Genomic DNA, 24,159 nt, shown 5'->3' with positions numbered 1-24,159 from the left:
ACAGTGTCTGTGGGGTGCCTAGACACTCTGAGAAGAAAGGTAGGTGAGATGTCTGAGAGAGAAGAAACAAAAGAGAAGCCAAAGAAGCGGTGAGGGCAATGCCTGTGCCTGGCTACCACAGGAAGGCTGTATTTTGGCCACGAAAGCCCTTCCTTGACAAGCCTCAATCTACTTGCTTTTCTTAGTCCAAGCGGGTGTAAAAGCCCTTTGAGCCTTTCGTTTTCCTTCAGTGGGGTCAAGCACTCTCAGTGTTTCTTCTGCATTGTGCTTGCCTCTTTCACCAGCAGTCCCTCTGGATGTGGGGCAGCTTGGGTTTGCAAGAATTGGGAGGGACTTTTCTGTAGACTTCTGTAGTGTGTGTGGGGGGCACTTAGTTCCACTCTGCATGTGGAAAGACTTTCTCTTGCAAGAAACACTGCTATGGCAGTGATGCTGCGTGAAGAAAAATACTGGAGAGGCTGGTGCTGAAGTCCCATTGAGCTCTGTAAATGCAGGAAATAGCACCAGTCACTGGGGCTGAGGAGTGAGGAGGAAGAACAAACATGAGGGGAACGTGACAACTACGGAGCTGCTCTCATTCCTGTGGGATATTCTCCTTCCTTCCTCAGGGAGGTGGAGCACTGCTGAGGACATGGAACACTTCTAGGCTTTACTTTGTGTTGTGAGATAGGAAATTGTAAAGAAAGAGGGTAAGGGCAGTTGCTTGTCGTGTAGCACTCCTGAACTGAGAGCCTCTGCAGCTTCTCTTGGCAGTCTGAGGAAGTTCCGTGGGCAGATCCATATGGTCCATCAAGTATAGGAATATGTAGGAAGAAAGGTAGGTGTAGCCAGGGATGAAAACAGTGGCCTAATTACTTGATGGATAAGGGATTTTCTGAGGCCAACCAATATGGGAACATATAGGATGAGAGAGAAAGAGCTGTGAGGATATAAAGGTCACCTGGGAAGGTTGTTGAAATACCCTGGATCCTGGGTCTAGAGGGAGCCTCAGTGTCAGTCCTGCTCCTCTGGCTCCCCACAATCAAGTGCCTAATGCTCCTGGATTTCAGAGGCACCTGAGAGTCACCTACTTGATAGTGAGCATTTGGAGCCACTTTCTTGCCTAGCCAGAATGGATAGCATTTCATCGCCCTTTCCCATCTCCTGCTGGTCATGGACATGGTTAACAGTCGGGAGTCTGCCTGTCTGCAAAGCCTTTATCCAAAGCAGTGCAGAGCAAAGGAAAGCAGATAGAGAGCACGCTGTCCTTGTGCTGCCCATGGGAGTGAGAGATTTAGGCGTGGGAGGGCAGAACGGTGCCTCTCTTGGTGCCGTCTCCGTGCTGTGCTGGAGGCAGCTTTCCTGCTCTCAGCAGAGAAGTGGGTGGTGGCAGGGGGACGAGGAAGAGGCGACCCGACCTGCGCAAGCTTGGCTTCCTGCAAGAAAGCTGCGAGGCTGCAGAATGGAGAGGCCTCTCATTTAGGTCCTTTCACCATTTTAGAGCTCTCGTTTGGATGGTATTCCCAGTGCCTTGACTCATGGCAGCTCTACGAGCTTTTTTTTGGGACTGGAATTGACGGATCCTCTTCTGACATCAGCTTGAGGAATCCCACCTATATGCAAGCATCATTGCACAGTGTTCTTCTCATCTAACAAGGCTTTTATTTGAAAATTCTAACCTTTGTTTTTAAAACTAACGTAATTTTAATTAATTTAATCCTGGCACTTAGAAAACAATTTTGATATTACAATTCTACCCCTTTGACGAAGAGCACATTTTTGTCCTTGCCAGAGTTGGAGATGGAGTAGCGATGAATGAAGCTCCATTAAATCTAGCTGCTCCACTAGTAACTAGTATTTTGTGTAATGCTTTTCATGTCATTCTCTTCTCATTCATGCTCTCATATCATTCACTCTAATCCTCAGAGTCATTTGAGCCTAATTTAAAGAAAGGCTTAATTATTTGACTGGAATGCCATTCTTCTAGGTGTGGCAGAATGTCCCTGTACCCTCCTCCTCCTCCCCCAAGAGCTTGCTTAGGAGCAGTTTTTACATAGCCGATAGTCGACAGACAAAGGAACACACACGAGAGGGTAAGTTGATAACAACACCAGTCATTTTATTTGGAAAATGAAAGGGACTACCTAGAAAGGAAGGGGAAAAATAAAAAAAAAATGAGAGTTTCTGGAGGTGGTTGAGGCGGTAGTGCTGGGAAGGGCAGGCTGGGTGCAGATGCTCAGGGGCTGGCACGCTGCAGAGAGCGGCAGCTCGCCGTAGCAGAGGGAAACCCTTGCTTCCCTCCTGGCAGCAGGAGCGATAGCGCTTCTTCGGCGGGAGCTGTTCAGGACACCTTTCCTCTGGAGACTGCTCCGTAGGTGTGGGAGGGGAGGAGGGGGAAGCGAGGCTCCTCTTGCGATTCCCTCTTGGATTCTGCTTGTGGCTGCTGCCTGATGCTGCTCCCAGCTCAGGCTGAGGGTGGTCGGTGTCTTTGCTGGCCACAGTCCATAGCACATTGTGTGGCTGAGCAGCAGTACTGGGTGTGCTGCAGCCTCAACACGACAGCAGTGCTCTGGTGGGAGTGGAGTGCTGTTTTTCACCTCTGCGGCCCTTTCTTTGTCACGACGCACCTCAATATACATCTTCCTGTTGTGGGGTAACAGCCTTGGTCTCTTCTTGGTGGAGGTTGAAAGCATCAAATCTGTAATGCAGTTTTGGACAAGCTCCTCCTTTTCCAAGGGATCTTTGAATTCTTCCTTGGAGATGTCTTGCAAATCCTCTTTGCAGGAAGGGATGTTTAGTGGCTTGTCGCCTGTTGGAAAGGGGTCGGTCTGGTGAGCCGATGTGCCATCTGTATGTTTGGGAGAGCCCGGTGATTCTGAAAGAGATGGGGGTGTCAGATCCCAGGGCTCTTCTAATTCTTCTTCAGAAATTTCCTCCAAATCCTCAATGCGGTTGAAGACAATGTTCATGGGGGCATTGCCTGTGGGATCGGGATGCATCTCGGGAGGCAATGTGCCATGTGTGTGCTTGGCAGAGCCCGGTGCTCCTGGCAAAGCTGTGGGCGCCAGATGCCAGGCCTCTTGTGGAGCTGGCACCTGGAGGCAGTGGTCAGCCCTTGTGGTGGAGCTGCAGCTGGGTTGCTGCCCCTCATGGGCAGCACAGAGAGGTGCAGGCGCGGGTGCTGGCTGCAGCTCTTGCGTGGAGGTGCCGCTGGCTGCCTGGCTGGCTGTCAGCGGAGGAGCAGAGGAGCTCTCGCCCGGCTCCTGCTCCTGCTCTCCAGGGCAGGCACGCATGCTGGCGCCTGCTGCACCTCGGCCGCTGCGCTCCGTTTGCTCAGCCCTTGCTTTAGCCAGGCCGCTTGTCCCTTGGAAGGCTCTTGCTGGCTTGAGATGGGAGGAAAAAGGAGCAGTTGTCCTTTAAAGAAGGCAGGGCAAAGTAGCGATGCTCCAGCTTAGGGAGGAAACGGTGTCGAAGCACAAGCGCTGTCCAGGGAGACTGCAGGTTCCAGAGCAAACATTCCACCAGAGCCGCTGGCAACCAGCTGCCGGGGCCAAGCAGCCCTTTGAGCCTTGGATATCACAAACACAGAGCCATCGGTGTGGTGCCTTTGCGACGTGCCATCCCTGAGCAACGGCCTCTCCAGTAGGATGGAGGCTGCTCCCAGACATAGCAAGTGCTTTGCCACCAAAGGCACCTCTGTCAATTCTCTAACAACAGCTCTCTGCTGTGTTTTGTTTCAAAAGGCCAGTCCAGCTCCCCACTGCAGGACTGAAAGTTACGCCTGACCATGTCTAAGGGACTTGTCTAAGGGTAGCTTAACCTTTAGCTTCAGTGCTTCCATATTTCATTGACTTAAAACAATTCTGTATGAAACCTATCTAGCTTTCAGCTAGAGAGAAGCTGCCCTAGCTATAAAACGTGCTGGAAGGAAAACAGGGACTGCATCTGCCTTAAAGCCACCCTCATCCCTCAGTGTGTGCAGGGGAAGGAGAGGAGGATTGAAGCACAAGAAAGCACATGCCCTTTAGCTGTGCTCTCCCTAACACAGGACTCAAGAGGCAGGAAGATGCCATTGAACTACCCTTGGGCCTTTCTAGAAATGCTCCAGAAATGTTCCCACTGCTCTCATCACTCCATCGGTTACTCACCAGGGTTATGGCTGTGGTTACTGATCTGGCGGGATTAAAGTGAGGCAAGGTTTGCAGGGCCACCTATCTTCCCTTTGCTCTTTTTCTGCACTCATTCAACACAGAGGAGCAAAAGGGATTTTTTGTATCCGATAGCCAAGAAGGAACACAACAAGAGTGTAACTTAAAAACGCCAGTCATTTTATTTAGAAAACATAACGAACTTCCTAGAAAGGGAAGAGAAGAAAAAGAGAGTTTGCCGGAGGTCGCTGAGGCTGCGTGATGTATGGCAGGAACAGCATGGAACTGTCTATGAATACTGTGATAATGAAATCCAAGCAAAACAAGACACACACACACACCCCAAAGGAAAGCAAACGGAGCAGCACCGGCTCCCATCACCCCCAGCTAACACCAAACAAGAGTGTCGTGCATCTATGCACAGTGTCATCACTCTGATTAGAGAATGGCATTCAACATGGGGAAGTACAAGTAAGCTCGTCGTTCTAAGGCCCTTTGGCCCTATTGCCCTAGGACTTTATCCTGAGCCTTTAGTCTTACCCCTTTAGCCTAAATTTCTAACTCTTTCTTCCTATCTCTTTAGCCCCAAGCTGTAGCCCTAGCCCTTTCATCCTAGCCCTTTCCCACTGCTTCTCCCATCCTAGCCCATGGGGAAATCACAGAGGAGCAGCAAGAGCTCAGCAACCCCTTCTACCTTCAGGGTTTGGGTATTTCTACAACCTTCTTACCTGGGGTGCCAATAACCCAGTGACCAATCCCAGAGAAGGGCACTCCCTAATCTTCTACAGGTGACCTCTATATCCCCACATCTCCTTACCTTCACCAGGTGATCCTTATTAACCTTTCCTCATAACTATTCCCATAATTATTGGCCTCAGAAAATCCTTTATCCACCAAGCAAGCAGATAATTGTTTTCATCCTTGGCCATAACAACCTTTAATCTATATATTCATATACCTGCCTTTTTGCCCTTCATTCCTGTCCTAGCCCTTTAGGCCTAAGCCCTAGCCCTTTAGCCCTAGTACTAGAGCTTTTTAGCACCAGCCTTTTTGCCCTGGACTTTTAGTCACAGACCTAGTGCCCTAAGCCCTTTAGCCCTGGGCCTTTGGCCCTAAGATCTTGTTAACCTTAGCCCTTTAGCCATTACCTATAGCCCTTTACCACTAGGTCTTTCTCCCTAAGCACTACCCCTGCAGTCCTAAGGCCTTAATCCTAAGGCCTTTAGCCCTAAGCCCTTTTCCCTGTAACCATAAGCTCTTTAGTCCTAAGCCTCTTAGCTCTCACACTTTAGCCCCAAGGCCTTTAGCGCTAACTCCCTTAGCCCTTTAAGCCTAGCCCTTTAACCCTGAGTCCTAGCCCTTCAGCGCTGGCCCTAAGTCCCTTAGCCCTAAACCCATTTAGTCGCAAGTGCTAGCCCTCTAATCCCAGCCATTTAAAGCTAGCGTTGAATGGTACCCTTTTAAGTCTAACTCTATAGCTTTTTAGGCATTTAGTGCTAACTGTTTAGCGCTAAGCCCTAGCTTTTTATACCTGGAGCATTTAGCTTTTTCCCTTTAGTCTCAGTCCTCTAGTCCTAACCCTTTAATCTTTGCCCTTTAGCCCTATAGCTTGTTATCGCTAGCCCTCTAACCCTAAGCCCTAGCCATCCAGCTCTACCCCTTTAAGCACTTTCACTCTAGCCCTTTAGCTCTTGGCCCTTTAACTGTTGCCCGTTAATCCTCACCACTAGCGCTTTAGCCCAAACCTCTTCAGCCCTATCTCCTTAGCCCTAGTCCTGTAGCCGTAAACCTGTTAATCCCAGCCCTTTAAGACTAGCCCTTGAATCCTGGCTCTTTAACCCAAGTCCTTCAGCTGTTTGGCGCTTTAGCCCAAGCCCTTTAGCCCAAGCCCTTTATCCCCACCCCTTTGGCCCTGAGCTCTAGCCCTTTGGCCCTATCCCTTTAGGGCAGCCTCTACTTCAATGAAGGCAACAAAACAACACCTCTATCTTTATTTGAAATGAGACACCACACAAACATCTTTATTTGAAATGAGACACCACACAAACATCTTTATTTGAAATGAGACACGCACTCCAGCACCTTCTGCATCTTTATTGCTCAAAAGAACGTACAACCGTGCCATTCTCGCAACCTATTTCGCAAATCTAAACTTACCCTATAGACTTAGGAGGATCCTATAGGGATGCTATAAGGCTGAGGGCTCTGAGCCTAACGGGCTAAAGGGCTGACGCCAACAGGGCTAGGGCAAAGGGCTTGGCCTGAAGGGCTAGGGCTGGAAGGCTGAGGCCTATAGGGCTTAGGATCTTCCTTTCCATTTGGGCCCCCATCTTCTGCACCTGCAAAACCAAAAAACAGGTCAGTTAGCATGCGTGTTCCTTTTTAATGTAAAGCCTAACAACCCCCCAGGGTGCATCAGCGGCACATCCCCCTCAACAGCCGCCTCTGCAGCCTCACCACTACTACTCACAGCCCCCGACACACACTCTGCCTTCCTGCTCTAATGGGCAAAGGCCACCGGATTCCCAGAGGGCACCTGGAAACGGGGTAACCAAGCGCCTCCAAAACCTCCCTGCTTTGAAAACCCCAGCTCCAGGACGGAGCTCCCTGCAGGCGCTGGAGACGATCGACACCTCACAGAGCAGCCAGGACAGAGGGAAAAGCCCCGACTGAGGTTAAAAAAAACAGATCTATTCCTTACCTTATTTCTAATGCTTAAACAATTCTAAATGCTATCTACAACCTGGAAAAGAAAAAAAAAATCATTGCACACAAAGTTAGACCAAACAACCTGCAACACCCGTCCATCCCCACAGCATCACAGCCAGCAGCACTCTACCTTCCTGCTCTAAGGGGCAAACACCACCAGATTTGCAGAGAGCACCCAGGAATGGGCTGACCAAGCGCCTCCGAAAACTGCCCTGCCTAGAAAACCCAGCTCCAGGACCCAGATCCATGCAGACACATTCAATAGCAAAAGCAGCCAAAGCGCAACTGCCCACCAAAGCCGAGCATCATTCCTACTATATGAACCACCTGCTTCCAGCATTTGCTACATAAGAGTGTATTGGCATGGTGGGGAACACCCCAAAATGACAACCAAAGATCAATCAGTCAAACAAGCAAACAAAATCTTTAACCCCAACCTAAACCCTAGCCCTAAACCCTAATTCTCCAATGGTTTTTGCTCCAAGGCAAAAAGGATAACGATGCTGCTCGGTTCTTCTTGTCTGGGAAGAGGGATCACTCCTCTGCCAACCTGTGGTCCCGCTCGTCACTCTCCAAAAATCCACAGCACGTTGACTCCTGAAGCACCGAGACTGACGCGCCTGCAAAAAGAACACCACAGTCACAAACCAGCGGCAAGTTAAAGCTCCTGTTTACACCCCATCTTCCTTACAAGGAAAACTTCTTCATCTGCAGCTGGCACAAGACCAAGGAGAAACCTAAAACGTTTCCCGCGTGCTCACGCTCACCCAACTGACACAGTCCTACAGAACGGCTGCCCTTACTTAAAACGCCAGCAGGATTTTAAAACCGTCACCGCCGTCCCACGGAGCAGCCTCACGGCACCTCAGCACCCAAAGCTGCTGCTCAGCTCTCGCCGGCAGCGCGAGGGGACCCACGGGGAGACACTTACCCGAGCATGCCCGATTCCCTGGTCTTGATGATGTAGAGGAACAGGAGCAACGCGTGGAGCAGGTTGTTTCTGCCCTGAATGCGCGGGAAGAGAGAAGACTTTGGGAGCGACTGCAGGGACAAGCACTCACACCACTATCTTAGAGAGAATGTCTTATGCAAACCAACGGGCACATCCTGCCCTTAGCCTGGCCACAGCTGTACAGCTTTTCCTTCAAATCTTTTGGCAAGGTACGTACGCAGGGGGTGTGCACCATAATAGAAGAGGTTTAATAACCTGAGGTGAGGAAAGACTATAATAGAAACCTCAAAAAAATGGTACAACAGCCTGGGGGATTGCCTCAATATTTACCTCTCACTTAGACAAACATCAGAAAAAAATGATTTTTGAGGAGTTTTTTTGATGGCAACCATCCTCAAATACTCAGGAGTTCTTATGGCAGTTTTCTGAAATTGGCGACCAAGTCACAACCCAGGGCTCAAGAGAGTATGAAAACGTGCAGGAAAAATCTGGTAGCTTGGCATTGAGACGAGATGGTTCCCTCCACAAACTCCTAGAAGGAAGCCTCCGGCTTGCTGGCATTCAGGAATAACAGCTCACATCAGAGCTTACAGAAATTAGGGTCTTAGAAGAAGTCATGAGAAAACGCACAGGAAGCTGCTTTTGCACTGAGCCAGCCTACATCTAAATGTAGATGTGGCTAGTTAAAATAAATAAATAAATAAATAAATAGAACAAAAAACAAACCCAAATCAGTTCTGCTGAACATTTCCTGTCAGCAGAACACACCTAACATGCTCCTACCTCCTGCACATTGTAGATGTGGCCGTGGTAGATGACCTGGTAGTGCGGTGGGTTGATGCTGCTCTGGTAGATGCAGAAGAGCTTGTCATCGGTCAGGTCTGGGAATGAAGGTCAGAAAAGAAAAGAGGGATTTTAAGGGTGCCCATGGGATGCAAGGGGCAAACAGCAGCTAAAGCAGCAGCCCAAGAATGCCAGTACCTGGTTCATGGGGTGTCTGGACGAAGTGCTGGGCAGTGAAGGTTTTGCCATCGGGATATTGGATGTTCCATGGCAGCCTGGAGTCCAGATAGGTGCAGAAGATGTGCATAAGGATCTGTGCAAAAAACCCAAAATTCACTTGAATGCTGTCAGAAAGACCGAAGAACCAAAGGCTACAATGCAGCAGCAACTCTCTTGCCATAATCTCAGGCATGAGAACAAACACAGGACACAGTCAACCACATGACTGATTTCATGCTAGTTTAATTGGTTTAATGCCTTTTTTCTTTCTTTCTTTTTCTTTTTTTTTTCAGTGCTGGTTTTCCTTCAAATACAGGCTAAGAGGGACAGTGTAACGATTGTTTTCCACTCCCTGGCTTATTCTGCAGTCTCTCTTTTAACTATTTCAGGTGAATTATCTCAGGCTGCTGCCCTCACAGTTACCTGTGGGACATCCCACAGGAGTCTAAAGAAGAGGCCGCCCCCAGACTAACACACACAAGGGCATTTTTGTGATCTGCACCACGTCCAGGCCCCTTTGCATTATTCAAAACTGCGATTCTGAGGATAAGCGAGGCAAAGAGGATTTGGACTTCTTGCAGCCACCCACAAATGCCTCATCCTGAAAGACGAGCAGCTTTAGGAAGTTTTACCAAGGCATCTTTGAAAACTTACAGCGGAGTCGGTGGGCAAGTCAGCTCCCCACTGCCGGCCTCTGAAATCCCCTCCTCTGCCCCAGCGGAAGCTTCCCTGGGACAGCTCTGGAAACAACAACACCTATTCAGGTACTGGCGGTGGAAGGTGCAAGAAAGATCTATTTTGCACTAGCTTTGGGAACCCCACACCTCCGTGTGCATGGCCAGGGCACCACAATCACTGGAAGGAACAACTGAACTCATTAAATGCTTGTATATATTATATATACTCAAGGCAGTTGAGTTTACAAGGGAAGTTTTATTCCTAATTAACAAAAGGATTGAATAGGACACTTCTTGCCCGGCTCTGATTGAAATGAGAAATAAAACCTTCTAAAACCAGTCCCGGGCCCACACTACCACATTGCTATGAGCAGAGAAAGCTGTCAAAACACCCAGCGCTGCTCCTTGCAAAGCAGCTCTCTGCCCTGCTGGGACTGCAGCCCGAGCGTCTCCACTGACGGGGCATCTGGCAGCACCAGTGCTTGACCCAGCTCAGCAAAACGCTCCCGAGTCTCCAAGGGAGCACGTACCTTTGATCCGTTGAACCAGGTACTCCTGGTTGGCCGTGACGCCCAAGGGGTCAACAAACGCACTGTTACAAAGAGGAACTGCCTCCTCTGCTCTAACTACTTGCTAAGCTCAGAGCTCAAGCTCACACCTTAGGCAGTGCCCCACAGGCTCCCTGTCCGGCCCCATGGAGCACTCGCTGCCTCCCTCCCAGCACAGAGCAGAAACCCTGTGCAGGGCTGGGCAGGCACAAAACCCTCCCTTGAAGGCTGCCTGGCGTAAGGAAGGAGAAACAGAGAGGGGCTGGAAAGGGAAGAATCAAAAGGAATTTTTAACAGAGAGCAGCAGGGGAGCAGGGAGGTGCACAAGAGGCCAGCAACGGGTCAGTTCTTCACAGGCATCACAACGGATGCGGGTCCCGTCGGAGACTACAAACTGGAGCACAAAAAAGCAGCCCCTGTTGAAATGCAGCGAATCGAACCCTGCTCTGCGGGAAAGGGGATGTCCGTGTGAGCTGACCATGGAAGGGGCCCCTTCAGACTTGGCCTAGGAAACTGCAGCTGCAATTTCAACTCAGGGAAACGGAAAAACAAACAAACAAAATACCTTCAAAACATAAAAACACCCAGAACAAACCCAAAATAACAAAGCCACCACCAACAAAAAACAAAATTATCCCCAACAAAAACACCATTTCTTCCTACCCCTGACCAAGACCATTTCTTCTAATGCTCAGAGCTCTCTCAAATCCACCTCAGATTGCACTGCCCAACCCCATCAGCATGACAAAAATCTACTACCAAGACCTTAAAGATGCTACATAACAGACAGGAAGAGCTCAGAGACAGCTCTCCTCATAACACAGAATTGTGTTCGGACACTTGAATTTCCACATATCTTAGGAATAACCTTTCCAGGAAAACACAATGCAACCCCACGGCTCCTCCTATCATCCTACCTCCGCTCGGCATTGCGGGGTACCCCATTCTTCTCAGCTGAGCGCTCACAGACTCCATCTCTTGGACAAGGGGCTCTAGAATTGTCTGCAAAATCCACTAGCAAAAAGAAATGGAAACATTAAAAAGGTTAGAAGCAACAAGGTGCTTAGGAAGCTGCTAAAGGACACCATCTCAGATCTCAAGAATCTTTACTGTTCAACCCCCCCACTCCTTTTAAAACAAACAAGCAAACAAACAAACAAACATGCAATTGTATTTCCTTTGCTACAATGACTCCTGCTCCCAAGACTAAAACGTTCTTTTTGTTTGTTTGTTTTCATTTCTTTCTTTATTATGCTCCTTGAGACTGCCAGGAAAAGCCACTGCGCTGGCATTTTCCATGCTTTACTTTCAGCCCAGGAGAAGGAGGTTGAAAGTCAGGAGGGAAAAAAGCAGTTTGGAAATCTGGATTTTAGAAAGAAAAAAAAGCAGTCTTATCACATGCAGTGTGCATTAAGATATATTTGTCTCCATTCAAAGGTGGGTGAACTTTACAACTGGAAGGTTTGCAGAATACACAACACCCAGGTCAGCCAGGGCATAAGTTGAGGTGGGAAATTTGTTTTACTCCTCCTTTGGTACTAGCATGCTCTTTGAATCTCCGTGGCCAAGCCCACCCTCATCCCCAAGAGTCCCAAAGATCAAAGTCTCTTAGAGATGAGGCCCTTCTCCACCCGGCCGCACCTCTTCGAGCAGCACGAACAGGCCGTCTATGGACACAGGACTTACCCTTCGGAGCCGATCGGTCCAGAAATCCAGGGCATCCAGCTGCCACCCATGCGCCAGCACCCTTGACCAAACCTACACAAACAACACAGTCATTATCCACCTACAGAGAGAAACCTGAGAGAAAAACAAAGGAGCTTTTAGGGCCTACAATGTTTTTGGAGCTCAACCACAGCCCACAGGGCAAACTGCAGATGTTCCAGAGCCCTCACACATCTCCTGGCTGCAGCATGGGGAGCCCTCAGCACCTGGCCATACTGCACTCCTACTCTCTCCTCACAGGACACCACATGTCACCCGAGGCCACAGTCACTGCCTGGAGCTCCCGGATCTCGCAGAACAAAACTGGGGCAGAGGTGCAGGACACATGAAAGAGGTACTTGAAGAAGAAGCTTTCTTAGATTAAGGGATGAGATCAAGACATGGATCCAATTTAATTAAAGCTCCCTTAACCCTACCCCTTTGAATGAGACTTTGTCCAGACACAAGTGTAAAGGAGTGTGATGGAGATCATGGCCAACCCTTTGGAGGAGCTCTATGGTTCTGGGCTCCTCTGGTGCTGAACTTACCTCTTCGCCAGCCTGTGGCATGTCCAGACGACCTTCCTCCCTGCGGCCCAGGGGACACCATGACACCTGGTACTGGAACCTCCGCAGCACCTTGGCCTGCTCCACCAGCAAACGTGTCAGGTTGCAAAACGCTGGGCAGTCGAATGGGGAGCTGCTGTAAACTGAATTTGCTGAAATGACATTCAAGGCACGCACAATTAGTACAAGCAGGAGGACAAGAATCACGCAATAGGGCAGGCAATAACTGCACAGATTCAACTCTGACTGGAAAGATGAGCTCACGAATTATGGTAAGGGAGGAGAATTTTCTGAAGTCCCTGAGGCACAGAGATGTGGAGAATTTACAAAATTCTGCCTCCTATCTCAATTACTGCCTAGAAGACTAAAGTGGTCAGCAGTCACCTTGACCACATCCAGGGGGAATACCAGAGCAGGGAGGTCATTTTATTTACTAGCACTTCAGGAGCTCTCTCCCTTTCCCAAAATCCCTTCCAGCTATTCTCACCCACAACTCTCTCCAATAACGACTAATAAAACCTACATCCTCTCCTCGCCCATCCTTTCAGGCCAAGCAAAGGGATTTCTTTACCCATCTGACGGCTGCGCTCTTTCTCCTCTTCCCTTTGCAGGTATCTTTGCAGGGACTTCTGGTCTGTGATCTCCTCCTCTTGGCTCAGGAGGAAACGAGGCCGAACTGGTGAAGGGCAGTGACGGCTCCTGAGCTCACTTCTCACTGCTTCAATACTCATATCATGTGAAGAAGCCGCAGGAGAAGGGCTGAAGCTGGGAAGCTTGGGCAAACAGAAGCAGACACTTGTGTCATATGAGGAAGATAAGACTTCCACTTTGATTTTACAAACTGCAGGAATCGATTGACTCAACAGATGAATTTATGGCTCTGGAGTTTGCTGCTATCAAGCCTAGTCTGAATCAGGGGAATTGGTTTTCTACTCCTCAGCATTTACATTTGCATTCCTCATTCAGGCTTTTTGTCTGAAACCCACCAACTCCCCCAAAACAAATAAATTAACTCTAGGGAAAGGATGAATCCTGGAAGGGCGAATGTGCAAAGGGAGCAGACAGCTGCCGGGCACCTCCAGCAGCTCAGGGCCCAGCACGAGCACACGAGGAGCCAAGCCAAGGCGCTCCCTCGCAGAGCGCCGTCCTTACCTGGATGCAGCTGCTGCTGGGCCGGGAGCTCAGAGAACTGCTGGAAGAGGCTCTGCTAGCGGGCAGAGCCGGCAGCTGAGGGTCACAGTCTGGGGCAGGAGCCGAGGCCAAGCTGGGACGGGAGCTCAGAGAACTGCTGGAAGAGGCTCTGCTGGCGGGCAGAGCCAGCAGCTCAGGGTCACAGTCTGGGGCAGGAGCCGAGGCCAAGCTGGGACGGGCCCCGCGGGGGCGGCCTGGGCTGTAGCTCAGCACGTTCTGGCCCTGCATCGCAGCCCCACACCAAGGGACTCTCCTCGCTGACGGCTCCTGCACTGGAGCTATCGGCACCGCTGCAAGAAGCACAAAAACACAGTGAGTCCTGCACATGCAGCAGCCTCCAACTCCCCTGCTTCCTCTGAATCCACACTGCAAAACACAGACACGCAGCTTGCCCTGAAGGAAATACAATGGTGCTAAAAAGCCCTCTTCCCAGCTCCATGGGGAGGCCACAAATTCCTTCTCCAGTTTCACAGAGAGTCTCTCCAGCTGCCCTTTAACAGGCTGCTGTCCCCTCCTTTGTTAGGGCTTCTTCCCTCTTCAGTTCTCCCCTCAATCCCTCACCAATTTTGCACTTCTACTTTAAATTTTAACATGCTGCAGGGAATTTGTCTGACTGCTGTGTTCAGACAAAGAAGCTGAGAATTGTACTTGACCAAGACACCAACTGCAAAGAACACAGATAAACAGGCGTTTATACTACCTACCTGAGTTCTGCATCCCCAGAAGGACCTGCTGCCTGTGAGTCATAACCAGGTGAGTTGGTGCCCTCGTGTATTTGAAATACAGCCAGAGATCAAACACGGCATTCAGGCTGAACAGAGACACCAGTGCAAGTTCTAGAATAAAGAAAAAAAGGTTTTATCATGCTAGATGGCATGACCATGAGTAATAACTTATTGTTAATACTAAAAAACAGGTTAAAAATGCATAAAAACTGCTCCTGTAAGTGCTAGTCTGAGGACGGAGGTCAGGCTTCTTCATGGGTTCTTTTTATTCGAGAACCAGTTGAGACAAATCTCCTTTCTATATTAAAATTCATTTATGTGGCTAAAATTCATTTATGGGGCTTTAATGCTTATTTGCAAAAGTGCAAGGTATTTTCCAGGCAGAACACAACTCTCTACAAGGAAGTTTCACGCTCCTTAGCAAGGCTCTTCCATCAAACCTTCTGTCCCTCATATCTGCATTTGCCTCACTCCTCCTCCTTTCCATCCTCCAAGGGGATTTGATACAGCTCCTTTGGAGTCTACTCCATTGAAAGGAACTTTCATTACCTGGAAATGTCACACAGCCCCACAACAGGGCCGCCAAGAGACTCTTCCATGTCACTGCAGTGAGGAAGTTCCCACAGCTCCAACAGGGGTAAAAGAAAATGAAATCAAGTTGTGCCTTTTTTTTTTTAAGCTGTCTTTAAAACAACTTCTCCAGGAAGAAAACAGAAGTGCGAAATATTCTCTTCCCCCAAAACTCATCCACAGGCAGCGACAACTCACCAATGAAGCAGAGAGGCCAGAAGGGGATATTGTAATACGTGCTGAGAAGTTTTCCAGTCCTGGTAAGGAAATACAATAAAACAGGAAAAGTTACCAGCGGGCAGTAATGGGGTTTTGGGAAGTACCGAGGCCTGCACAAGGCAGGATGTTTTCTGTAACGCAGTCACATTCGCAGCCAACATACATGTCCACGCAGATCATGCCGGCAGTGCAGATATTGAGGAGCCCCCAGGCCCAGAGCACCTTCCGCTCTCCAGCCTCTCTCCTCATCCTCATGCTCCTGTCAAGGAGGGCACCTGCCGAAAGCCCTGGGGCTGCCATGGTCTGCGGCAAGAGGGAGACAAACACCCCACAGTTTAGACAGCCACATCCTGGCTCAGCACCACGCTGAGGAGAACAGCAAGAACCAAGAGCAACCTGGACAGAAGGACTTCACCTGAGGAGCTCCCGGTCCCGATTCCCGAGCGGGGAGCAGGGCTTTTGGCCAGCAACACTCTCCTGCAAAGCCTGTGAGCGCCGTCACCCTCTCCAGGGAGAGCACGTCCGTTTTCCCCAGCGGGCTGCAGGGCACAGGGCCCCCTTCCCATTCCGAGGGCACTTTTGAAAACCAACATTCCGCAGGGGGCCCAGGCAGCGCTGCCTTCCCCTTTCCTGCTCAACATCCCCCCGCTCCGGGAGGCCCCGCGAGCGACACGTCCCGCCTGCACCGCTGCCTCCTGCCCCCTCTGCACCTCCACGTCCCGCCTCGGCGCCCCACAAATTACACACGACGCCCCCGACGACGGGGACTTTTCCTGAGCCTCCCGGCCCCACGAGGCCCTCCTGAGCCTCCTGCCAAGCCCCCGACGGCCTAAAAACACCTCGAGTTCCCCAATGCCAAACAGGAACATAAACCTGTAAAAGTGACTTCAGCGAAATAATGGGGCTTTGAGGGGAAAAAAAGGGAAAAAATGAAAGAAAAACGCTAAAAATGAGGGGGAAATGGAATAAAAAGGTGAAAAATAGAGGGGGAAGGAAAGAGAAAAGCTGAAAGATGTGAAAAAAATGAAGGTAAAAACTAAAAATAAAACTGGAGGAAAAAATCTAGAAGAGAAAAAAACATGAAAAATGGAGAAAGGTAGAAAAAAAAAGAAAAAACTTATGGGGGAAAGAAAAAAGCTAAAAGGGGGCAAAAATTAATGAAAAAATAAGCTAAAGGAGGGAAAAAATATGGAAAAGAGCTAAAAGGGGGGAAAAAAGAAGGAAAAAATCTAAAAGGGGAAAAATAGGAAAAAAATGATAAAAAGAGTGAAAACAAAATAAAAAGGGTGAAAACAAGATAAAAAGGATAAAAGGGGCACAATGAAAGAAAAAGTCTTAAAACAGAGAAAACAGAAAGAGAAAAATATATAAGAAAAAGAGAGAAAAAAAGGAAAACCAATTGAAAACAAGCAAAATGAGTAAAGGTCCTGCTGTCCTTTGCAGTGGCTGCAAAGCTGCAGTTCTGACAGCATTCAAGGGGACGGGGTCTCCCTTCTGCACAATTGGCCCCTGGACTGTGCAAAGACACGGAGGAGAGGGACGTTGCTTGTGGGGATGCTCACAAGGTTCAGCACTTGGGGAGCTGGGAGACGGTCATCTCCCCAACCTGTGACCAAGCCGAAATGCAGCTCCTGAGGCCGGCAGTGCCTCACGGGCTCCGTGCAGGAGGCTGCACAGCAGCACTGCAATGTGGGGGCCTGTCCTGAGGTGCCTGGGGTCAAAGTGCGGCAGATCCAGGGTGCCGGGGGTCTACAGATCCCAAAGACAGGCAGGGTGCCAGGAGAATCCAGGGTGCCTGGAGGTGTCAAGGAAAATCCCCGGGATCAACTAAGGCCCAAGATGAGAAATGGCTTTCCTCGGGATCTGACAAAGGAAAGTTGGGAAATAGCCATGGGATACGAAAATCCTGGTGTGGTTCATGGTCTTGGAGCCTGGCAGGATCCAGGCTCCCAGTTAAAGCCCTCCGGAAGGAAGGAAGGAAGGTGTTAAGGGCACGTCTGCTCTTTCCTGACAGAGCATCTCTAGCTCAGGTAGCACAGACAAGGAACCTTGCTGAGCACGTTTAAAAGCACAGGGCCTGTGGAGCCTGTCTCAGGAGAGCAGATTCCTTGAGTCTGCAACAGGGTGTCCAGTGCCCTGCGCAAGGCAGCTCCCAGCACAGGAACCATCTTGGAGCCTTTTCCAGGCAAGTCTGGGTTACCTCCAAGGAGGAAGCTCTGAGCATCTCTCTGTGTCTCTGCACCACATTTTGGCCTCGCTCATGGAGAAGAAGCTCCTGTTCTCAGCCTCTAGGAAGCGTTTCCCACTGCCTGTTGTTCCCCTGCTGCCCGTGGTGCCATCAGGGCGCCTCTCCTTGCAGAGGGCACATGTGGCTGCTCCCAATCCGGCAGCTGCCCCGATGGGATGGAGGAGAGCTCCATGGCGGGTGCCAAGCCCAGCACATCCCTGCTGCTGCCCGTGGCCACCAGAGCCAGGAGTCTCCTCCAAACGCCTCCCGCAGCCAGGAGCCGCCGCTGCCCTCACGGGCGCTCTGGCAGGAGAGCCCTCGCGGCCGGCGCTCAGCCCTGCCTGCCTGCTGCTGGCCTGCCCGGCGCTCCGAGCACACGAGCTCCTGCTGGCCGCGCGGCTCCTGCCAGCCCTGCTCGGAGCCTGCTGCTCCCGCAGCCCCGCGCGCAGGGACAGCTGGAACCTCCCTGCCCGCCCGGCCACGGCGCTGCTGCCGCCCCCAGCGGCCCTGCCCGCCCCGTGCCTCAGCCCGCCCCAGAGCGGCCACCACCGCCCGCCTCGTGGCTCCCATTGGCTGGCGCAGCCGTCAGTCGGAGCCGGCCCGGCCCTCAACCCCAGCCCCAGCCAATGGGAGGGCCGAACCGGGTGCTGCCATGGCAACACTGCACCCTCCCGCGGTACCGGCAGCCCTGGCCCGGCCCTGCCGTTGGCGGCGCCATCTTGCGGGGGCTGCGCGGGGCGTCGCGGGGCTGGGGGCAGCCGGGCCCCGTGTGCGGGGCTGTGGGGCCGCCATGTCAGGGCTGGGACTACCCGGCAGGAGGGGCCCTGCAGGGCTCCGAGCTGCGCTGGGGCCTGCGCGGGGCAGCCCTGGCACTGAAGCTGGTGCTCGCCCTGCTGCTGACAACTGATGGATAAAGGATTTTATGAGGCCAACCATTATGGGAATAGCTAGGAGGAAAGGTCAGGAAGGATCACGTGGTGAAGGTAAAGAGATGTGGGGATATAGATGTCACCTGTGGAAGATTAGGGAGTGCCCTTCTCTGTGATTGGTCCCTGGCTAATTGGCAACCCTGGTGGGAAGGCTAAATAAATACCAAAAGCCTGAAGGACCTGGTCGCCTGTGAGGGGCTTCTTCGGTCGCCTGTGAGGGGCCTCTTCCCCTGACACATTCATCCTCCACAGCATCAGTCCCCCACTCTGGATGTGACAAGGTAGGGACATTCTCATCACTTCGGTTGTCCCCGTCGAGGTGGTTTCTTGGGTCAAGGCAGGCATGAGCTTGTCGTGGGCTGATTTCTGAGCACGGTCTTCTTTGGCGCGTCGCGTGGGGCAGGAGCTGCGGCTGCGTGTGCCGCAGTCGGTGCTGCTCTCTGCCCTTGCAGGGATGTGGCTCTGCTGCCAGGTGCTTTCTGCATCCACCCAGTTGCAGCTTTGGTGCTGGAGGAGCAAGCCGTGTGTGCCGGGCAGCGTCCCGAAGGGCAGCGCTCAGGGCCAACTTCATGGGCAGCAGGAAAGGCGGGACGGCCGCCCCGGGCTCTCACGGTGCTGCTGCGTGCGCTGCTCCCAAGGCTGGTTTTGCTGCCTTTGCCTCCCCCTCGGTGCGGCTGTGGCGTGACAGGAGCGCTTGGCCGGGGCCTTGACTGATGCTCCTGGAGCTTCCTAAGGGGATCGATGGTGAACTGGGCATGGCCGTGCTCAGCTGCTGTTCCCCTGCCCCCCTCCCACCAAGTAGCACAGCTAGCAGGTGTCAGGGATTAAAAACAGAGGAGGAGAATATGCAGGATGGGAAAATGTCTCTAAGAAGCAGTGATAGATGGAGCTCTATTGCCATGGCTCTTCCCAGGCTCTGCTGCTCAGGAGAGCTCAGAGGAGGCCGCGGGCAGGGTGTCTTGTTGCAGAGCAGCTGTGCGCAGCAGCACGTGGGCGTCCTGGGGACACCGAGGTGCTCAGGAGCCTGCCCTGTGTGTGGGTGACCAAGAAGGCCAGCGGTGCTGCGGGTGCATGAGGAGCAGAGTTGCCAGCAGGTGGAGAGAGGGGATGGTTCCCCTCTGCTTGTCCCTGCTGAGGCCACGGCTCAGCTGAGAGAAGAGAAGGCTGAGAGAGACCTTCTGGATGGGCACAAATCTCTTAAGGGAGTGTGTCACAAGGTCAGGACCGTTTGGGGACTCTTTGTTTGTAGCGCTAGGGCTTGGGCTTCAGAATATTCTGGAGGAGTGAGCTCTGGGAGTAGAATCTTGTTTCCTTGGGCTGTGATTTCCTTCTGACTCTCAGGCTGGTTCAAAGTGAGAGGAAAAGCTCCGCTCTTGGAGTCTGTTCTTTCCTCACATGCTTTCACAGACATCCTGCAGCCATTTAGAAATCATCCTGAGGAGTCCGTGTGTGGTGAATGATTACATGGACTCCAATTTGTAGTTAATCAGTATCAGAATCCCTTATTGGAATCCCTTATTGGAATCCATTATAGGAATTCCCCATTATTGGAATCCCCCCCTTGCTCCAGTGAACACCTTATATATTAAGGCAGTGTCTGCTCGAGCCGATCACAGACATTTGCATTAAAGGCCAGGTCATTGTCCCTCCATGTTGATTAAGAATAGAAATGTTGGTGCCATATCCACCAGTCCTGTAAATGCTTTACCACCGGTCATAATCGTTAGCATGGGTTGCCCTGGTAATACTTTCTGCGTCCAAAAAATACCCGGTGCCCCTGCACTACCCAACACTCCTTCTTGCCTTTGTTTATTGTCTGCCACATCAGCATGATACGGTAATAAAATCAAGTGTGCAATGCACTCCCCTTTCGGGATAGTACAGGGAGGATTTGCAGCCCAGACCGTTATTTTAATCTGCCCAAGAAAATGGGATCGCTAATTCCAGGCAATAAGAAAAGTCCTGACTTGGTGGCTGAAGAATGTCCAATTAACAGACCGCATCCATTGCGAGGTAGGGGCCATGTACCAAGGCAGGTTTAAGGTTTACTGATCCATCTGATATTGTAGCCGTTGTCGCTGTGGCCAGATCCAGCCCGGCGCTGCGGGCTGTGCTGTGTCGGAGGCGCTGAACGGTTTTTGCGCCGGAATTCAGTGTGGTTTTTTTTGCATTTTCCATGGCAAGCTGAAGTAACAAAATCTCATCTTGGAGAAGGGACAGATGATCTCCAGAAGCTGCTCCCCATATAACTCACCTGTCTGGTCAGTTTGGAAACCAGATGGGAGGTGGCGACTGACAATTGATTATGGGTGCCTCAGTGCTGATACTGCCCCATTAACAGCTGTGTACCAAATCTTGCAAACTTAACGGCTTCCTTACAAGCAGCTGCACACCCGTAGATGGCAGCACTAGATGCAAAGCACATGTTTTTCACAGTTCCCTTACCAGAGAAGAACAGGGAGAAATTTGCTTTCACGTGGCATGGCACACAATACACATTCAAACGACTTCCCACAGGGTATAAACATTCATATCCCATTGCACCCACTGCATTGGCTGAGCTTTTACAGGCAGTCTCACTTCCACAGGATGTGAAATTGTACCAGTTCATAGATGACATCTAATTGGGGGTGATTTTCCCAAAAAGGTTGGGAAAGCAGCCACAGCAGTATGGCAAATCCTACCTGAAGCTGACATTGAGGTACCACCTGAGGAATGCCAGGGACCAAGCAAAGAGGTAAAATTCCTAGGGACTTGGTGGATAGCTGGCAATGCAGGGATTCCTGCAGATACCTTAAGAAAAATTGAAGAGCTGCAAATGCCCTGATCAAGGGAAGAATTACAGGGATTGATGGGAACTTTAGTATATTGGAGGAAGCACCTACCTGGATTTCCTATCATGGCCCGTCCATTATATTCGCTCTTAAAGAAAGGCAAACCTTGGAAGTGGGAATTAGAGCACAAAGAGTCAGTGAAAACTCCAACTGGAGAATTAGAAACATTTGAGTCACTGGGACCAGAACCGCCCCCATGACCCTCTTACAGCTGAATGGGGTTTCGCTGATCATGCTACTTACTGTAAGTTACAACAAGTAACTTGTTACTAAGTTACAGTAACTTACTGTTACTTAGTGTAACTTGCTTACAGGCTGGCCCTGATGGAACCAAAAGATATTTATTGTTTAGTTTGACTGCCTTTAAAGGGAACTGCAATATTCTGAATGGGAGAAAAGGGACTTTTATCCTTAGTCCAAGCAGTTAAACAGGTTGAGAAAATGCATCAAGAACAACCTGTGCAAACTAGAGGACTGTTTGATTTACTAGAAGCAATTCTAAAGGGGACTGCTCCCCCAGAAGGAATTGAACCAAACCCCACTACCACAAAATGATATGCCTATCTAACAGGAGTTGCAGAAAATATGCAGCTCACTTTACAGGCATCTGCAATTTGGGAACCTTAGTATGCCCTTCAAACAGATCCTTTAGCACTGGGATGAGCTCTTAAACCTTCAGGAATTCTGAATGTACCATCCGTCATTGATGGAACACCAACAGAAAACATGTGGTTTAGAGATACTTCAGCAAAAAGGTTAAATGGTAGACAGCTATAAAAGGCTGTTGCATTAAATATTACCACTGGTGAAGAAGTAATAGAAGAAGGTGAAGGCAGTGCACAAGCAGGAGAGTTAAGAGCAGTAGTTTTAGCTACACAAAATGGAGCAAGGGTTGTCTGTGTAGGCTCCAATGCTGCGTGGGCTGGTGCCACACAATGGCTTTGTGGATGGGAAGCTCTTAACCGGGAAGGAAATAGAACCCCAGGTTGGAGCCCAGGCCTCCAAGAGCAGGGAGCCTGGAGCCAGCAGGCCAGGACAGGGGCTGCAGGGGATGGGGGCAGAGCCCATCCTCTTTCCCACAGCACATTTTGTGGCCTGGCTCATGGGCAAACTAGCACAGGGCTCAGTGTGCACAAAATGCGCTCACAGCTGAAGCGCAGCTGGGACTGGAGCTTTGCAGCGCGTAGGGTCCTTTTCTTGCCCTGGGGTATCTCAAGAGAGCGCGCTTTGGGCCAAAGCTGCCCTCCTCCTCTCCTCTGTCTCCTTTCCCCACCTCCTTATTCCTGTGTTCCAAGCTGCTGGAAGGAGGGAACATCCTGCCCCTCATCAGGACAATGTGGCTCTTGGAGGATGTTCAGGCTGCCCTCTGGGCCTGAATCCATAATCAAGAGACATGCACAGAGGCTGAAGAACCACGGCAGCTTCGTTGTGGGAAGCTGAAGAGAGGGCTGAATGAGTCCAGCAAGAACGGGGCCAGCTGGTTCCTGAGGGGTGGTCGCTGCAGCGTTGCCCGCAGTGACGCAGGCTGCTCCGCGCACGCAGTTGCTCCCTGTGTGCCACGCACCGCTGGGCTGGCAGTGCTGCCTTAGAGCTCATCTACCCGCAGCCTCCTGGTCTCCTGCCTTGCTTGTGCCCTTTTTCCCTGCAGCACCCGCTCCCTCCCATATCCCGACCCCAGCGAGTCCTTCTACTGCCCCTCTGTGCGATGGATCCACTTGGCTACAAAAGAAATGCTGGTGATGTTGTTGCTTTTCAGGCAGGGCCTTGGGAGCTCCCTTCCCATGCAGAGAGCAGTGTGTGCTCTCCTGAGGATCAGCTTGTCCTCTCTTGCACTGCCTGAGCGCAGGCATTCAGCCGGGAGCGCCTCGGTGTGCAGCAGAGCTGAGGTCCTGCTGCCCTGGGGAATGCTCTCCAGCCCAAAGACACTGCACCCGGCTTCTCTCCTTCTGTCCTAGGAGGCACCAAGGGCCTGGGGCCCTCGTTCTGCTCGAGGAGAGGCCGTTTCACCTCTCCTGGGCTCTCCAGAGCCAGCAGCACAGAGCGACAACTTCCATCTTGATGGTGAGCATTTGTGATTGAGGGACACATTGTATCCCTCTTATGAGGAAAGACTAAACAGGCCGGGCCTCTTTAGGGTGGAGAAGAGATTGATAGGAGATTTTATCAACAGGCCCAAATAGCTGAGGGAGAATGTAAAGAGGATGTGGCCAAGCTCTTCCCTGTGGTGGTGAGGGCAGGACACCTTCCCCCAGCATGGGGACACCTCCCTGGCTGCTGCACGCAGGGCCCCGCTGCACACTGGTGCCAAAGGTGCCTCTGCAAAGTGGTGCATTGCAGAGAGCAGCTGTGGCACCTGCTCTCCCAGCTGTGGCAGTGCCGGGCCCTGCTCTGGGCAGCTCCTGCCTTCTCCCCACGGCAGGGAGCTCGCAGCTTGCGCTGCTGCGCTCTGGGCCCTGCGCACAGGGGCGGCCCCTTGGCCAGCCCAGCTCCTCTGGCCCAGCGCTCACACGCAGCGCTGAGCTCTGCCTCGAGCTCCTGGCAGAGGGAATGGCAGGCAGCCCAGGATAGGGAAAGGCTGGGAAGGGCTGTTGGCAGCCCGAGGACTTGGGCGTCACACAATTCCAGCAGAGCAAATGGGCCCTGCACAGGAAAGCCCAGAATCCCCACGGAGCAGGAGGACCTGCCTTGGTGATGTGGTCCCTGTCCGTGGGGCTGCAGAGGGACAGAGCAGCCTCCATGATGGTCCCCAGCACAGGGCTGTTCCTGACAGGAGGCAATTTCTGCAGCAGCTCCTGAGGGGAGACTGCACACACCCTCTTCCTGCCATCCCTGAGTGTGTCCCAGCCCTGATGGGCCCTGTGCTCACCCAGGGGCTGGGGCACTCAGCTCTGCATCTCACAGCCCCGTGTCCCTGACACCCAAGAGCTGCCCTTTGCCCACGGCCTGGGCACTACGGGGACTTGTTGTCTCAGGCCCCCTGAGAGCGTCAGGGCCGCCCCTCACTGGGGTTGTGGCACCTTCCCCTTTGGGCATCCCCTGAGCCATGTTCCAAGGGAAATCCGAGAGGGAGCTTTTTGCTGGTGCTCCCCTGCACCTGGAGCCTGAGAAGACGGCTCTGCACAGACATAGCTGCAGCGGGGATGCTTTTGTGCCTGAGCTCCCTGGGAAACAACACACAA

General features: G+C 51.6%; 2 protein-coding genes across 2 annotated transcripts in view; both read right to left on the bottom strand.

Annotated features, from left to right (window-relative positions):
* LOC148595570 (transmembrane protein 209-like) overlaps positions 1-15,290 on the bottom strand; it is a 57,304-nt gene extending 42,014 nt beyond the window's left edge. Inside the window, exons 1-9 of the mRNA XM_088520399.1 lie at positions 15,154-15,290; positions 14,970-15,028; positions 14,181-14,312; positions 13,620-13,766; positions 13,438-13,526; positions 12,857-13,058; positions 12,268-12,437; positions 11,702-11,773; positions 10,933-11,029 (exon numbers count right to left, since the gene is read on the bottom strand). Of these exons, the coding sequence (XP_088376525.1) occupies positions 10,933-11,029; positions 11,702-11,773; positions 12,268-12,437; positions 12,857-13,058; positions 13,438-13,526; positions 13,620-13,766; positions 14,181-14,312; positions 14,970-15,028; positions 15,154-15,290 (1,105 nt within the window). The remainder of the gene's footprint in view (positions 1-10,932; positions 11,030-11,701; positions 11,774-12,267; positions 12,438-12,856; positions 13,059-13,437; positions 13,527-13,619; positions 13,767-14,180; positions 14,313-14,969; positions 15,029-15,153) is intronic.
* On the bottom strand, positions 7,402-10,163 carry LOC148595571 (transmembrane protein 209-like). Its single transcript, XM_088520373.1, has 7 exons — positions 10,143-10,163; positions 9,998-10,100; positions 9,445-9,530; positions 8,770-8,884; positions 8,572-8,669; positions 7,768-7,841; positions 7,402-7,456 (listed from the first exon to the last, which is right to left on the bottom strand). The coding sequence occupies exons 1-7, from the start codon at positions 10,161-10,163 to the stop codon at positions 7,402-7,404; spliced, it is 552 nt and encodes a 183-aa protein (XP_088376499.1).
* Positions 15,291-24,159: the final 8,869 nt, after the last annotated feature.

This window comes from Tinamus guttatus, unplaced genomic scaffold (genome assembly GCF_059628265.1).
Source record: "Tinamus guttatus ecotype Peru unplaced genomic scaffold, ASM5962826v1 Tinamus_guttatus_pri_ptg000087l, whole genome shotgun sequence".
Taxonomy (NCBI): Eukaryota; Metazoa; Chordata; class Aves; order Tinamiformes; family Tinamidae; genus Tinamus; species Tinamus guttatus.
The sequence above is the reverse complement of the archived record's forward strand: the minus strand, read 5'-3'. Positions and strand labels throughout refer to the sequence as shown.

What these genes read in the sequence shown, in the direction of transcription:
- LOC148595571 (XM_088520373.1), bottom strand. Translation starts at nt 10,163, where the DNA reads ATGGGGCCGGACAGGGAGCCT. An exon ending in TGGGGCCGGACAGGGAGCCT is followed by an intron (nt 10,101 to 10,142) that starts GTGGGGCACTGC and finishes CTCTGAGCTTAG; the next exon opens with CAAGTAGTTAGAGCAGAGGA. An exon ending in ACTTGCCCACCGACTCCGCT is followed by an intron (nt 8,885 to 9,444) that starts GTAAGTTTTCAA and finishes TTTTTTGCACAG; the next exon opens with ATCCTTATGCACATCTTCTG.